General features: G+C 41.2%; 1 protein-coding gene across 3 annotated transcripts in view; it reads right to left on the reverse strand.

The window, feature by feature from the left end:
* Positions 1 to 4,746: 4,746 nt before the first annotated feature.
* LOC139758184 (gamma-interferon-inducible lysosomal thiol reductase-like) overlaps positions 4,747 to 15,755 on the reverse strand; it is an 88,294-nt gene continuing 77,285 nt past the window's right edge. For all 3 annotated transcript variants that reach the window (XM_071679395.1, XM_071679394.1, XM_071679393.1), the window contains exon 5: positions 4,747 to 5,578. In XM_071679395.1, the coding sequence (XP_071535496.1) occupies positions 5,489 to 5,578 (90 nt within the window). In that variant the 3' untranslated portion in view covers positions 4,747 to 5,488. The remainder of the gene's footprint in view (positions 5,579 to 15,755) is intronic.

The following is a 15,755-nucleotide window of genomic DNA, read 5'->3' on the forward strand; positions in this document are numbered from 1 at the left end:
AGTATTCCTGGTAAATTATATGGGAGGGTATTGAGTGAGAGGGTGTAGGCATGTACAGAGCATCAGATTGGGGAAGAGCAGTGTGGTTTCAGAAGTGGAAGAGGATGTGTGGATCAGGTGTTTGCTTTGAAGAATATATGTGAGAAATACTTAGAAAAACAAATGGATTTGCATGTAGCATTTATGGATGTGGAGAAGGCATATGATAGAGTTGATAGAGATGCTCTGTGGAAGGTTTTAAGAATATATGGTGTGGGAGGCAAGTTGTTAGAAGCAGTGAAAAGTTTTTATCAAGGATGTAAGGCATGTGTATGTGTAGGAAGAGAGGAAAGTGAGTGGTTCTCAGTGAATGTAGGTTTGCGGCAGGGGTGTGTGATGTCTCCATGGTTGTTTAATTTGTTTATGGATGGGGTTGTTAGGGAGGTCAATGCAAGAGTTTTGGAAAGAGGGGCAAGTATGCAGTCTCTTGTGGAAGAGAGAGCTTGGGAAGTGAGTCAGTTGTTGTTCGCTGATGATACAGCGCTGGTGGCTGATTCATGTAAGAAACTGCAGAAGCTGGTGACTGAGTTTGAAAAAGTGTGTGAAAGAAGAAAGTTAAGAGTAAATGTGAATAAGAGCAAGGTTATTAGGTACAGTAGGGTTGAGGGTCAAGTCAATTGAGAGGTAAGTTCGAATGGAGAAAAACTGGAGGAAGTGAAGTGTTTTAGATATCTGGGAGTGGATCTGGCAGCGGATGGAACCATGGAAGCGGAAGTGAATCATAGGGTGGGGGAGAGGGGCGAAAATCCTGGGAGCCTTGAAGAATGTGTGGAAGTCGAGAACATTATCTCCGAAAGCAAAAATGGGTATGTTTGAAGGAATAGTGGTTCCAACAATGTTGTATGGTTGCAAGGCATGGGCTATGGATAGAGTTGTGCACAGGAGGGTGGATGTGCTGGAAATGAGATGTTTGAGGACAATGTGTGGTGTGAGGTGGTTTGATCGAGTAAGTAATGTAAGGGTAAGAGAGATGCGTGGAAATAAAAAGAGAGTGGTTGAGAGAGCAGAAGAGGGTGTTTTGAAATGGTTTGGGCACATGGAGAGAATGAGTGAGGAAAGATTGACCAAGAGGATATATGTGTCGGAGATGGAGGGAATGAAGAGAAGTGGGAGACCAAATTGGAGGTGGAAAGATGGAGTGAAAAAGATTTTGTGTGATTGGGGCCTGAACATGCAGGAGGGTGAAAGGAGGGCAAGGAATAGAGTGAATTGGATCGATGTGGTATACCGGGGTTGACGTGCTGTCAGTGGATTGAATCAGGGCATGTGAAGCGTCTGGGGTAAAACATGGAAAGCTGTGTAGGTATGTATATTTGCGTGTGTGGACGTATGTATATACATGTGTATGGGGGTGGGTTGGGCCATTTCTCTCGTCTGTTTCCTTGCGCTACTTCGCAAACGCGGGAGACGGCGACAAAAAAAGAAAAAAAAAAAATATCTATTTTAGGGAGCGGGGGGCTGGAAATCCTCCCCTCCCATTTTACTTTTTCCAAAAGAAGGAACAGAGAAGGGGGCCATGTGAGGATGTTCCCTCTGAGGCTCAGTCCTCTGTTCTTAACGCTACCTTGCTAATGCGGGAAATGGCGAATATGTATGAGAAAAAAAAAAAAAAAAAAAATATATATATATATATATATATATATATATATATATATATATATATATATATATATATTTTTTTTTTTTCTTAAACTATTCGCCATTTCCCGCATTAGCGAGGTAGCGTTAAGAACAGAGGACTGGACCTTTTTTGGAATATCCTCATCTGGCCCCCTCTGTTCCTTCTTTTGGAAAATCAAAAAAACGAGAGGGGAGGATTTCCAGCCCCCCGCTCCCTCCCCTTTTAGTCGCCTTCTACGACACGCAGGCAATACGTGGGAAGTATTCTTAATCCCCTATCCCCAGGGATATATATATATATATAAATATATTTATATACAAACGTGTGTGTGTGTGTGTGTGTGTGTGTGTGTACATGAGTGGATGGATCTTTCACAGACATATACATATATACACATGTACATATTCATACTTGCTTGTCTTCATCCATTCCTGTCGCTACCCTGCCCCAATGGAAACAGCATCGTCAACCCCTGCATCAGTGCAGCAATGCCAGGAAAACAGACAAAAATGGCCACATTTGTTCACACTCAGTCTCCAGCTGTCATGTGTAATGCATTGAAACAACAGCTCCCTATCCACATCCAGGACCCACAAACCTTTCCATGGTTTACCTCAGACATTTCACATGCCCTGATTTAGTCCAATGACAGCACATAGACCCCATTATACTGCATCGTTCCAATTCACTCTATTCCTTGCATGCTTCTCACCCTCCTGTATGTTCAGGCCCCGATCGCTCAAAATCTTTTTCACTTCATCCTTCCACCTCTAATTTGGACTCCAGCTTCTCCTTGTTCCCTCCACCTCTGACATATATATCCTCCTTGTCAATCTTCCCTCATTCATTCTCTCCATAAGTCCAAACCATTCTAACACACCCTCTTCTGCTCTCTCAACCAACCCTTTTATTTCTACACATCTCTCCCACCCTTTCATTACGTACTCAATCAAACCACCTCATACCACATATTGTCCTCAAAAATTTCATTTCCAACACAACCACCCACCTCTATACAACCATATCTTTCTCTTTCATTAACAGCTTAACTTCCTTATCCTACCATTCACTACCCTTTCTCATATGCCTATCTCACCACCTTCAGCATACTACAATCTTCACTTGCACATGTAAGCACTGCTCTCCTGAATACCTTCCACACCTTAACCACTCACTTCTTTTTCATTTACTCTCAACATATGCCACTCTTCACTCAATCTCCCAGGGTCTCTTTGCACACAGGTCTCTTTTCCAAGCTTATTCACATTCACCACTTTCCTCCCATACATTTCCTCTTGAGTAAAACCACTGCCAACTTCATAGATGCCCTCATCAACAATGAGACATTCAACCTGTTGCCCCTCTCAGCAAGTTCAAGTCAAACAACCTGTTTGCCCCTCTCAACAAGTTCAAATCAAACAATCTCTCTTGAACATGCTTGTCAATCAATAACACCCAGTGACACCAGCACCCCTCTCCCACATATGTTCATGTATGCAACTTTTTTAAACCATGGATACCCAATCACCAATCCTCTTCCAGCACATAAATGAACAAGCTGTTCCCCATTTTCAATTACATCAAGTGTCTCATGCCCCCAATTATACACTCAACTCCCACATCACTCACTATGGCATTCAGGTGATTATACCATTATGAAACTGAAAGGATAATCTTTGTCTTCAAATTCATCTTATTCCAATCTATCCTTAGTATGCCATTTCTTGCACTCAAAGCAGAGTGATAAGTTCTAAATCTCTTTAAAGTTTTCTATAGTCTATGACCAAATCCAATAATTTCACCACAAGCAGAACTTGCAAGACATCATCACCAACTTTCAAATTCGAATACTGGGACTCTTGCAACTAGAACTCATAACGGTTTATAATCCTTACACTTTCAATAGAACAAGGCTAATTTTTACCAGGCTTATGATCTAGTTAAAATATGTGTCTCAGCAAGTTCAAGTCAAACAACCTGTTTGCCCCTCTCAACAAGTTCAAATCAAACAATCTCTCTTGAACATGCTTGTCAATCAATAATACCCAGTGACACCAGCACCCCTCTCCCACATATATTCATGTATGCAACTTTTTTAAACCATGGATACCCAATCACCAATCCTCTTCCAGCACATAAATGAACAAGCTGTTCCCCATTTTCAATTACATCAAGTGTCTCATGCCCCCAATTATACACTCAACTCCCACATCACTCACTATGGCATTCAGGTGATTATACCATTATGAAACTGAAAGGATAATCTTTGTCTTCAAATTCATCTTATTCCAATCTATCCTTAGTATGCCATTTCTTGCACTCAAAGCAGAGTGATAAGTTCTAAATCTCTTTAAAGTTTTCTATAGTCTATGACCAAATCCAATAATTTCACCACAAGCAGAACTTGCAAGACATCATCACCATCTTTCAAATTCGAATACTGGGACTCTTGCAACTAGAACTCATAACGGTTTATAATCCTTACACTTTCAATAGAACAAGGCTAATTTTTACCAGGCTTATGATCTAGTTAAAATATGTGCACTTCCTCTTGGAACCCTTGAAGAAACAAAAGAGGTTCTGCCTATTACATGGCTGATTTACTGTAGCCATTCCCACTCACAGGCTACCTGGATGCTATGGTCTGGCACATGACTCAGAACTGTGCAACTCCATGAGCAAGAATAGGACCAAACCTTGGTACCCCTCTGCCATTGGGCAGGAATATGATCAAAAGATTTAATAAAATAATTTCATACGAAACAGATCATCTGTCACTAAACTGCAAGGTGTCTATTAGCAGCAATGCTGATAAATACTTCAGTAATTATGTACAAGCAATAAATCCAATAACAAAATCCAGGTACTGCACAACCAACAAACGTCAAGAAATGTAGTAATGAACTTACAGTTTCCATACAGATGCAAATCCAAATATCTTTACTACAGAGTTAACATTTCATGCACATAGATATGGCAACATGCATATCAAAGAGTAACAATATCTGATGATGAAATAATCAAATTATTACTTTATACTCTGTTTACCTGAATACACTGGGCTGAGGAAAAATCAAACCATTACAGTTTAAAGTGCAAATATTTAGATAAATTTACAAGATGTCATACCAACTCCAGAGATACGCACAGTAGCTACGTTGAGCCTTTCAAACTTTGAGCAGGACTAGTAATGAATTACTCTGTTGCTTTGAGTACAAACAGCAACTTACAACAGTCACCTCTTCCTGGCAAATATTCAGATTTTTTAATACAAAGCACATTCCCAACAGACACAGACAAAATGAAAAAATAACACTGCTGTTAAACATATAGCACATCAACATACAATCCACAATCACACAAGGAGACACTCACATAATGTTCACATTAAAACAATAATCATTTTGATGATTTTCATTCCATCACATAGAAACAAACTGTTCACATCTGTGAAAAAAGCTATTCTCATTCTATGCTCCTTCATCCAATAAAATGCGGCTATAAAATTATCAAAATGTATAAAATTCTATCAAAATAAGTACTGTGTAAATAGCTGCTGATGAATTACAAAATCACAAAAACTATAAAATGTCAAAAGCCTGAGAATTATGAATTATCACTTGTATCACACCAAACGATCAATACATTGTTAAAAAGATCTAAAATCTTTAGGCTAAAATTATCTACAACAGACATGACCTGTGGTTCATAGCAGGTACAATATGGAATGAGCCGAGTAAAAAAATTTGCCAAAGGGAAGAAGACATATTACTATTCTCTTTCCTCTGAGCTAGGACCTCAAGGAATTTGTTTCCAGAGCTATACTGCCTATTTACAAGACGGTTGTTTTGGTCCCCTGTATCTCTTGCACAGGACTTTATGAAGATCTTGAAGGATGTGCTTCTGATCATCCTGGCTCTGAAAAGGCAGGCAAAGTTAAACTTAATGCATTCTACCTTTCTATAAATCAAGCTTACCATGTGCATACCTTCGTCCCAGTCAAAGCAGTGAAATGCATGTCAACTCTCCCAAATTATCCCAGGTCATTACTGTTTCCAAACATTCCTACATCTTTAAGTTTTCCAAATCAAATTAATGTTCAAATATATCCACAAAGTATATAATTTACATTCTTAAATTTCTGTATATTCTACATATATGATACTTAGGAATTCCAAAAACAAAACGAAGGTAAATGAGGACAACACTGAACAAAGAAGAAATTCTACAAAGCAGGACAGCATGAAAAAATGTCACTAAGACTGAAGAGAAGTGATGATGGACACTGATCCTGGAGAGGAGAGGAGAAAGAGGAGAGGAGAGGAGAGGAGAGGAGAGGAGAGGAGAGGAGAGAGAGAGAGAGACACTGACATTTGGGAGGTATATATGAAGGAACAGACCATTTGCAGAAAAGGCATATGGCTTTACATTGTACTAGAGATGTAAACATATTCACAAGTGATTTGAGCCCTTTTAAAATGCAATTCACAAAAATTTTAGTTCATACTTGATCACCTCATTGATACCCTCCCCTCCTTGTATTTTAACTTTCTAAAAGGGGAAACAGAAGAAGGAGTCACGTGGGGAGTGCTCATCCTTCTCGAAGGCTCAGATTGGGGTGTCTAAATGTGTGTGGATATAACCAAGATGAGAAAAAAGGAGAGATAGGTAGTATGTTTGAGGAAAGGAACCTGGATGTTTTGGCTCGGAGTGAAACGAAGCTCAAGGGTAAAGGGGAAGAGTGGTTTGGGAATGTCTTGGGAGTAAAGTTAGGGGTTAGTGAGAGGACAAGAGCAAGAGAAGGTATAGCAATACTCCTGAAACAGGAGTGGTGGGAGTATGTGATATAGTGTAAGAAAGTAAACTTTAGATTGATATGGGTAAAACTGAAAGTGGATGGAGAGAGATGGGTGATTATTGGTGCATATCCACGCGGGCATGAGAAGAAAGATCATGAGAGGCAAGTGTTTTGGGAGCAGCTGAATGAGTGTGTTAATGGTTTTGATGCAAGAGACCGGGTTATAGTGATGGGTGATTTCAATGCAAAGGTGAGTAATGTGGCAGTTGAGGGAATAATTGGTATACATGGGGTGTTCAGTGTTGTAAATGGAAATGGTGAAGAGTTTGTGGATTTATGTGCTGAAAAAGGACTGGTGATTAGGAATACCTGGGTTAAAAGGAGAGATATACATAAGTATACGTAGGTACGTAGGAGAGATGGCCAGAAAGTATTATTGGATTACGTGTTAATTGATAGGCGCGCGAAAGAGAGACTTTTGGATGTTAATGTGCTGAGAGGTGCAACTGGAGGGATGTCTGATCATTATCTTGTGGAGGCGAAGGTGAAGATTTGTAGAGGTTTTCTGATAAGAAGAGAGAATGTTGGGGTGAAGAGAGTGGTGAGAGTAAGTGAGCTTGGGAGGGAGACTTGTGTGAGGAAGAACCAGGAGAGACTGAGTTCAGAATGGAAAAAGGTGAGAACAAAGGAGGTAAGGGGAGTGGGGGAGGAATGGGATGTATTTAGGGAAGCAGTGATGGCTTGTGCAAAAGATACTTGTGGCATGAGAAGCGTGGGAGGTGGGCAGATTAGAAAGGGTAGTGAGTGGTGGGATGAAGAAGTAAGATTATTAGTGAAAGAGACGACAGAGGCATTTGGACAATTTTTGCAGGAAATAATGCAAATGAGTGGGAGATGTATAAAAGAAAGAGGCAGGAGGTCAAGAGAAAGGTGCAAGAGGCAAAAAAGAGGGCAAATGAGAGTTGGGGTGAGAGAGTATCATTAAATATTAGGGAGAATAAAAAGATGTTTTGGAAGGAGGTAAATAAAGTGCGTAAGATAAGGGAACAAATGGGAACTTCAGTGAAGGGGATTAATGGGGAGGTGATAACAAGTAGTGGTAATGTGAGAAGATGGAGTGAGTATTTTGAAGGTTTGTTGAATGTGTTTGATGATAGAGTGGCAGATATAGGGTGTTTTGGTTGAGGTGGTGTGCAAAGTGAGAGGGTTAGGGAAAATGATTTGGTAAACAGAGAAGAGATAGTAAAATCTTTGCAGAAGATGAAAGCCAGCAAGGCAGCGGGTTTGGATGGTATTGCAGTGGAATTTCTTAAAAAAGGGGGTGACTGTATTATTGACCGGTTGGTAAGGTTATTTAGTGTATGTATGATTCATGGTGAGGTGCCTGAGGATTGGCGGAATGCTTGCATAGTGCCATTGTACAAAGGCAAAGGGGATAAGAGTGAGTGCTCAAATTACAGAGGTATAAGTTTGTCGAGTATTCCCAGGAAATTCTATGGGAGGGTATTCATTGAGAGGGTGAAGGCATGTACTGAGCATCAGACTGGGGAAGAGCAGTGTGGTTTCAGAAGTGTTTGAGGATGTATGGATCAGGTGTTTGCTTTGAAGAATGTATGTGAGAAATACTTAGAAAAGCAAATAGATTTGTATGTAGCATTTATGGATCTGAGAAGGCATATGATAGAGTTGATAGAGATGCTCTGTGGAAGGTATCAAGAATATATGGTGTAGGAGGCAAGTTGTTAGAAGCAGTGAAAAGTTTTTATCGAGGATGTAAGGCATGTGTATGTGTAGGAAGAGAGGAAAGTGATTGGTTCTCAGTGAATGTAGGTTTGCGGCAGGGGTGCATGATGTCTCCTTGGTTGTTTAATTTGTATATGGATGGGGTTGTTAGGGAGGTGAATGCAAGAGTTTTGGAAAGAGGGGCAAGTATGCAGTCTGTTGTGGATGAGAGAGCTTGGGAAGTGAGTCAGTTGTTGTTCGCTGATGATACAGCACTGGTGGCTGATTCATGTGAGAAACTGCAGAAGCGGGTGACTGAGTTTGGTAAAGTGTGTGAAAGAAGAAAGTTGATAGTAAATGTGAATAAAAGCAAGGTTATTAGGTACAGTAGGGTTGAGGGTCAAGTCAATTGGGTGGTAAGTTTGAATGGAGAAAAACTGGAGGAAGTAAAGTGTTTTAGATATCTGGGAGTGGATTTGGCAGCGGATGGAACAATGGCAGTGGAAGTAAATCATAGGGTGGGGGAGGGGGCGAAAATTCTGGGAGCCTTGAAGAATGTGTGGAAGTCGAGAACATTATCTCCGAAAGCAAAAATGGGTATGTTTGAAAGAATAGTGGTTCCAACAATGTTGTATGGTTGCGAGGCATGGGCTATGGATAGAGTTGTGCGCAGAAGGGTGGATGTGCTGGAAATGAGATGTTTGAGGATAATATGTGGTGTGAGGTGGTGTGATCGAGTAAGTGATGTAAGGGTAAGAGAGATGTGTGCAAATAAAAAAAGTGTGGTTGAGAGAGCAGAAGAGGGTGTTTTGAAATGGTTTGGTCACATGGAGAGAATGAGTGAGGAAAGATTGATCAAGAGGATATATGTGTCAGAGGTGGAGGGAACGAGGAGAAGTGGGAGACCAAATTGGAGGTGGAAAGATGGAGTGAAAAAGAATTTGAGTGATCGGGGCCTGAACATGCAGGAGGGTGAAAGGCGTGCAAGGAATAGAGTGAATTGGAACGATGTGGTATACTGGGGTCGACGTGCTGTCAATGGATTGAACCAGGGCATGTGAAGCATCTTGGGTAAACCATGGAAAGTTGTGTGGGGCCTGGATGTGGAAAGGGAGCTGTGGTTTCAGTGCATTATTACATGACAGCTAGAGACTGAGTGTGAACGAATGGGGCCTTTGTTGTCTTTTCCTAGCGCTACCTCGCACATATGAGGGCGGAGGGGGTTTTTATTCCATGTGTGGCGGGGTGGCGATGGGAATAAATAAAGGCAGACAGTATAAATTATGTACATGTGTATATATGTGTACATAGAGATGTATAGGTATGTATATTTGCGTGTGTGGACGTGTATGTATATACATGTGTATGTGGGTGGGTTGGGCCATTCTTTTGTCTGTTTCCTTGTGCTACTTCGCTAACACGGGAGACAGCAACAAAGCAAAATAGATAATAAATACTTGATCACCATTTCCCATGCTAGGGAGGTAGCACCAGAAACAGTCAAAGAAAGGCCATAGCTGCTCATGTACATTCTCTGGTTGTCATGTGCAATGCTTCTAACCACAGCTCCCAATCTACAACCTGGCCACACAGACCTTTCTGTGGTTTACCCCAGATGCTTCACATGCTGTCCACTGACAGCAAGTTGATCCAAGTTTACCAAATCATTCCAATTCACTCAATCTCGTGCCCGCCAATCACTCTCCTGCAAGACTGCCAAAAGTCTTTTTCAATTCATCCTTCCATCTTTAACTTGGTTTCTCCATTCTCCTTATTCCCTCCACTTCTGACACGTATGTCCTCTTTGTCAACCTTGAGAAAAGTTTCAAATTTCAGTACCACAAGGGGATACTCTAGTTTTCTGAAGTATCCAATTTCACCCTGCCTACTCGTAGTAACATCATTATTACATACTTAGGGGTGGAACTAAAAGGTAAGGCACTGCCCAACTCCATCAGGGCAATAGCAGTTATAGTTTTCCTTTTAAAGAGAGACACACATTTGAGGTGTGCTGGGATTTTTTGCTTTTCAGATAATTTGGGAGCCTCTGGGAAACACTGTACTGGAGTTGCCCTCTGCCAGTGGCCTGTTGAAGATGAGGCACAAGAGGCTAGGAAGCAGTACTGGAGTCTACGAGTTCTGCCGAGAGGCAAACTGAGAAGTACTTGAGGGTGGCAATGAAAGTAGATGGGATGACTGGTCAGAGTGAAAAGGAGGGACTTTGTGAAGTAGATTAAAAGTTATAGTTTGGATGTGATGAGGCTAAGGGAAAGGTACATGGAGTTAAAATGGAAATGATGAATGCAAGTTTTGGGACGGTGTGGAGGGAAGAGTTAGGTGGATGGGAATAAATTAAAATAAAAGAAAAAAGTGCAATTCTACTATCACCAAGAGCGTGGGAGGGTGTTACAGAGCATGGATGGAATGGATTAAGAATAGTGTGGTTGAAAGGAAAGATTGGAATTGGGAAGTATGCATGGGTATGTGTGTATATGCATCTCTGATGAAATAAAGCATTTCTAAAGAAATCTGAATGACTTTATAAACAGTTTTGAGAACGAGAGAAACATGGTAGTAACGGGTGATATGAATGTGAAGTTGGATATGATGAAATTGGCAAGACAGTTGGTAAATGGGGAGTGCCTAGAGTATATATGAACAGAAGTTATCTTATGGATGTTGGTGCTGAAAAGGGTTTACTCCTTGCAAACATCTGTCAGCAAAGATGATCCACAGAAATAATTGGAAGAGAAACAATGGAAGAGAAGAGCAAAAAACTTTGACTATGTGGCAGAGAATGAAAGACTGAGAAAGGCCATACTACATGCTACAGTTGCAAGAGGATCCTTTTGAGAGTGACCATTTCGCAGTTCTTGCAAGGATGAGGATCAGGAAGAAGTTAAGGTATGGTGTGAGGAAAAATGGAGAGGTAAAAGTGTTGGTGAATGAGAAAATGAATCAGAAAAATAAAGGGACGAGTATGAAAGGAGGGTGACCGAAAGTTTAGACTTGATTGCAGTATAGAGATGCAGTCATGTTTTAATGAGGGGTTTAAAATATTTAGAGAAATACTACTAGAGAATGGTGGGAGGTGGGCAGATTAGAAAGAGTAGTGAGTGGTGGGAAGTAGAAGTAAGATTGTTAGTGAAAGACACGAGGCATTTGGATGATTTTTGCACGGAAATAGTGCAAATGACTGGGAGACGTATAAAAGAAAGAGGCAGGAGGTCAAGAGAAAGGTACGAGAGGTGAAAAACAAGGCAAATGAGAGTTGGGGTGAGAGTGTATCATCAAATTTTAGAGAGAACAAAAAGATGTTTTGGAAGGAGGTAAATAAAGTGTTTAAGACAAGAGAACAAATGGGAACGGGTGAAGGGGGCTAATGGGGAGATGATAACAAGTAGTGGTGAAGTGAGAGGGAGATGGAGTGAGTATTTTGAAGGTTTGTTGAATGTGTTTGATGATAGAATGGCAGATATAGGGCATTTTGGTCGAGGTGGTGTGCAAAGTGAGAGGGTCAGGGAGAATGTTTTGGTAAACAGAGAAGAGGTAATGGAAGCTTTGTGGAAGATGAAAGCCAGCAAAGCGGTGGGTTAGGATGGTATTGCAGTGGAATTTATCAAAAAAAGGGGGTGATTGTGTTGTTGACTGTTTGGTGAGGATATTCAATGTATGTATGGTTCATAGTGAAGTGCTTGAGGATAGGTGGAAAGCATGTATAGTGCAACTGTACAAAGGCAAAGAGGATAAAGGTGACCTCAAATTACAGAGGTATAAGTTTGTTGAGTATTCCTGGGAAATTATATGGGAGGGTATTGATTGAGAGGGTGAAGGCATGTACAGATCATCAGATTGGGGAAGAGCAGTGTGTTTTCAGAAGTGGAAGAGGATGTGTGGATCAGGTGCTTGCTTTGAAGAATGTATGTGAGAAATACTTCGAAAAACAGATGGATTTGTATGTAGCATTTATGGATATGGAGAGGCATATGATAGAGTTGATAGAGATGCTCTGTGGCAGCTATTAATAGTACATGGTGTGGGAGGTAAGTTGCTAGAAGCAGAGAAAAGTTTTTATCAAGGATGTACGAGTAGGAAGAGAGGAAAAAGACTGGTTCTCTGTAAATGTTGGTTTGCAGCACGGGTGTGTGATGTCTCCATGGTTGTTTAATTTGTTTAAGGATGGGGTTGTTAGGGAGGTGAATGCAAGAGTTTTGGAGGGAGGGGCAAGTATGCAGTCTGTTGTTGATGAGAGGGCTTGTGAAGTGAGTCAGTTGTTGTTTGCTGATGATACAGTGCTGGTGGCTGATTTGGGTGAGAAACTGCAGAAGCTGGTAAAGTGTGTGAAAGAAGGAAGCTGAGAGTAAAGCTGGGTTATTAGGTTCAGTAGGGTTGAGGGACACGACAACTGGGAGGTAAGTCTGAATGGAGAAAAACTAGAGGAAGTGAAGTGTTTTAGATATCTGGGAATGGATCTAGCAGCAGATGTAACTGTGGAAGGGAAGTAAGTCACAGGGTGGGGGAGGGGACAAAGGTTCTGGGAGCGCTGAAGAATGTGTGGAAGGCGAGAATGTGATCCTGGTAAGCAAAAATGGGTATGTTTGAAGGAATAGTGATTCCTACAATGTTATATGGTTGCGAGGCATAGGCTATAGACAGGGTTGTGTGGAGGAGGGTGGATGTGTTGAAAATGAGATGTTTGAGTACAATATGTGGTGCGATGTGATTCCAATGAAAGGGTGAGTGACGTGTGATAATACAAAGAGTGTGATTGAGAGAGCAGAAGAGGGTGTACTGAAATGGTTTGGTCACATGGAGAGAATAAGTGAGGAAAGATTGACAAAGAAGATATATATGTCAGAAGTGGAGGGATAAAGGAGAAGGGAGCTGTGTTCTCGGTGCATTACACTTGACAGCTAGAGACTGAGTGTGAACGAATGTGGCCTTTGTTGTCTTTTCCTAGGGCTACCTCGCACGCGCGCGCAGGGGGAGAGGGGATGCCATTTCATGTGGCGGGATGGTAACGGGAATGGATGAAGGCAGCATGTATGAATAGGTACATGTGTATACATGGATATGTCTGTGTACGTATATGGATGTATATGTTGAAGTGTATAGGTATGTACATGTGTGTGTGTGTGTGTGTGTGTGTGTGTGTGTGTGTGTGTGTGTGTGTACATGTGTATGTGGGTGGGTTGGGCCATTCTTTTGTCTGTTTCCTTGCACTACCTCACTAACATGGGAGACAGCAACAAAGTATAATATGAATAAATGAATACCACTAAAGGTTGTAGAATAAGTTTAAGGATACAAGTCATAAGATATATGAATGAAAAAGGCAATGCATGGTGGATGGAAATGCTGTGGAAAAGAAAAAGGCATATGGTAGATTGCTCAAAAGGAATATACCAGTGGATAGAAGATAACTGACAAATGAAAGCAAATAAAGAGTAAAAGAATTATGGAAGAAAGATGAGTGGAAAGTTTTGGAAAAAATAAGAAATCATACAGGAAGGAGGTGGCAAAGGAAAGATATGGATGTAAGAGTGGAAATGTTAATGTCAAAAATTAAGGAAGGGGAGTTGCTAAATCAAAATGAGGAAGTAAAAGGAAGATGGAAGGAGTATTTTGAAGAACTGATGAATGTGGGAGGTGAGGCAGTAGTTGTATTACATGCATGGGTATGAAGGATGGAAGGAAGGGGATACAAATGCAAGGGTCTACAGCAAAAATGGAGGTAAAAGGGGGGGGGGGAATAATGAGGCTGAAGGTAGGAAAGTCACCTGGAATGGATGGGATTACAGCTGAAATGCTAGTGTGAATAAGAAAGCATGATAGAATGGATGCATCTGATGTGTAATTCAGCACAGTAACAAAGTTGTGCCTGAGGATTGGGTGAAAGCTATTACTGTTCCTTCATTCAAAGGAAAAGGTTCTAAGGATGTATGAAGCAATTACTGGGGAATAAGTCAATTAAGTATATCAGGAAAAGTGTATATGAGGATGTTGAGTGACAGAGTATGAAAATGACTGAATGCTGAATAAGTAAGGAGCAAGGGGGTTTTAGGAAAGGTAGGTAATGTGTGGATCAGATTTTTGTGGTAAGAACGACAGAGGAAAATTATTTAGCATTAGGTAAGAAGTTGTAAGCAGCCTTTATGGATCTGTAGCAAGCTTATGACAGTCAAGTGGAATGCTTTAAGGGATGTGTTAAGGATATCCGGAATAGTGGGACAACCAATGGATAGTGTGAAAGCCTTCTATAGAGGAGGAAATGCATGTGTAACAGTGGAAGGGAAGCTGTGCAAAAGTTTTGGTATACATATGGGCATAAGGCAGCGGTGTGTGATGTCACCATGGCTTTTTAATATTCATTTATTTGTTTATTTTCCTTTGTCGCTGTCTCCCGCATTAGCGAGGTAGTGCAAGGAAACAGACGAAAGAATGACCCAACCCACCCACATACACATGTATATACATACACGTCCACACACGCAAATATATATACCTATACATCAGCTGGTGGCTGATTCATGTGAGAAACTGCAGAAGCTGGTGACTGAGTTTGGTAAAGTGTGTGGAAGAAGAAAGTTAAGAGTAAATGTGAATAAGAGCAAGGTTATTAGGTACAGTAGGGTTGAGGGTCAAGTCAATTGGGAGGTGAGTTTGAATGGAGAAAAACTGGAGGAAGTGAAGTGTTTTAGATATCTGGGAGTGGATCTGGCAGTGGATGGAACCATGGAAGCGGAAGTGGATCATAGGGTGGGGGAGGGGGGGAAAATTCTAGGGGCCTTGAAGAATGTGTGGAAGTCGAGAACATTATCTCGGAAAGCAAAAATGGGTATGTTTGAAGGAATAGTGGTTCCAACAATGTTGTATGGTTGCGAGGCGTGGGCTATGGATAGAGTTGTGCGCAGGAGGATGGATGTGCTGGAAATGAGATGTTTGAGGACAATGTGTGGTGTGAGGTGGTTTGATCGAGTGAGTAACATAAGGGTAAGAGAGATGTGTGGAAATAAAAAGAGCGTGGTTGAGAGAGCAGAAGAGGGTGTTTTGAAGTGGTTTGGGCACATGGAGAGGATGAGTGAGGAAAGATTGACCAAGAGGATATATGTGTCGGAGGTGGAGGGAGCAAGAAGAAGAGGGAGACCAAATTGGAGGTGGAAAGATGGAGTGAAAAAGATTTTGTGTGATCGGGGCCTGAACATGCAGGAGGGTGAAAGGAGGGCAAGGAATAGAGTGAGTTGGAGCGATGTGGTATACCGGTGTTGACGTGCTGTCATTGGATTGAATCAAGGCATATGAAGAGTCCGGGGTAAACCATGGAAAGCTGTGTAGGTATGTATATTTGCGTGTGTGGATGTGTGTATATACATGTGTATGGGGGGGGGGGGGGGGGGTTGGGCCATTTCTTTCGTCTGTTTCCTTGCGCTACCTCGCAAACGCGGGAGACAGCGACAAAGTATAAAAAAAAAAAAAAAAATCTCAATGTATACATATATATATACACACACATATATAAATATATGTGTGAGTATATATATACAATTCCCTGGGGATAGGGGAGAAAGAATACTT

The sequence above is a fragment of the Panulirus ornatus genome, chromosome 29 (assembly GCF_036320965.1).
Source record: "Panulirus ornatus isolate Po-2019 chromosome 29, ASM3632096v1, whole genome shotgun sequence".
In the NCBI taxonomy this organism is placed as follows: Eukaryota; Metazoa; Arthropoda; class Malacostraca; order Decapoda; family Palinuridae; genus Panulirus; species Panulirus ornatus.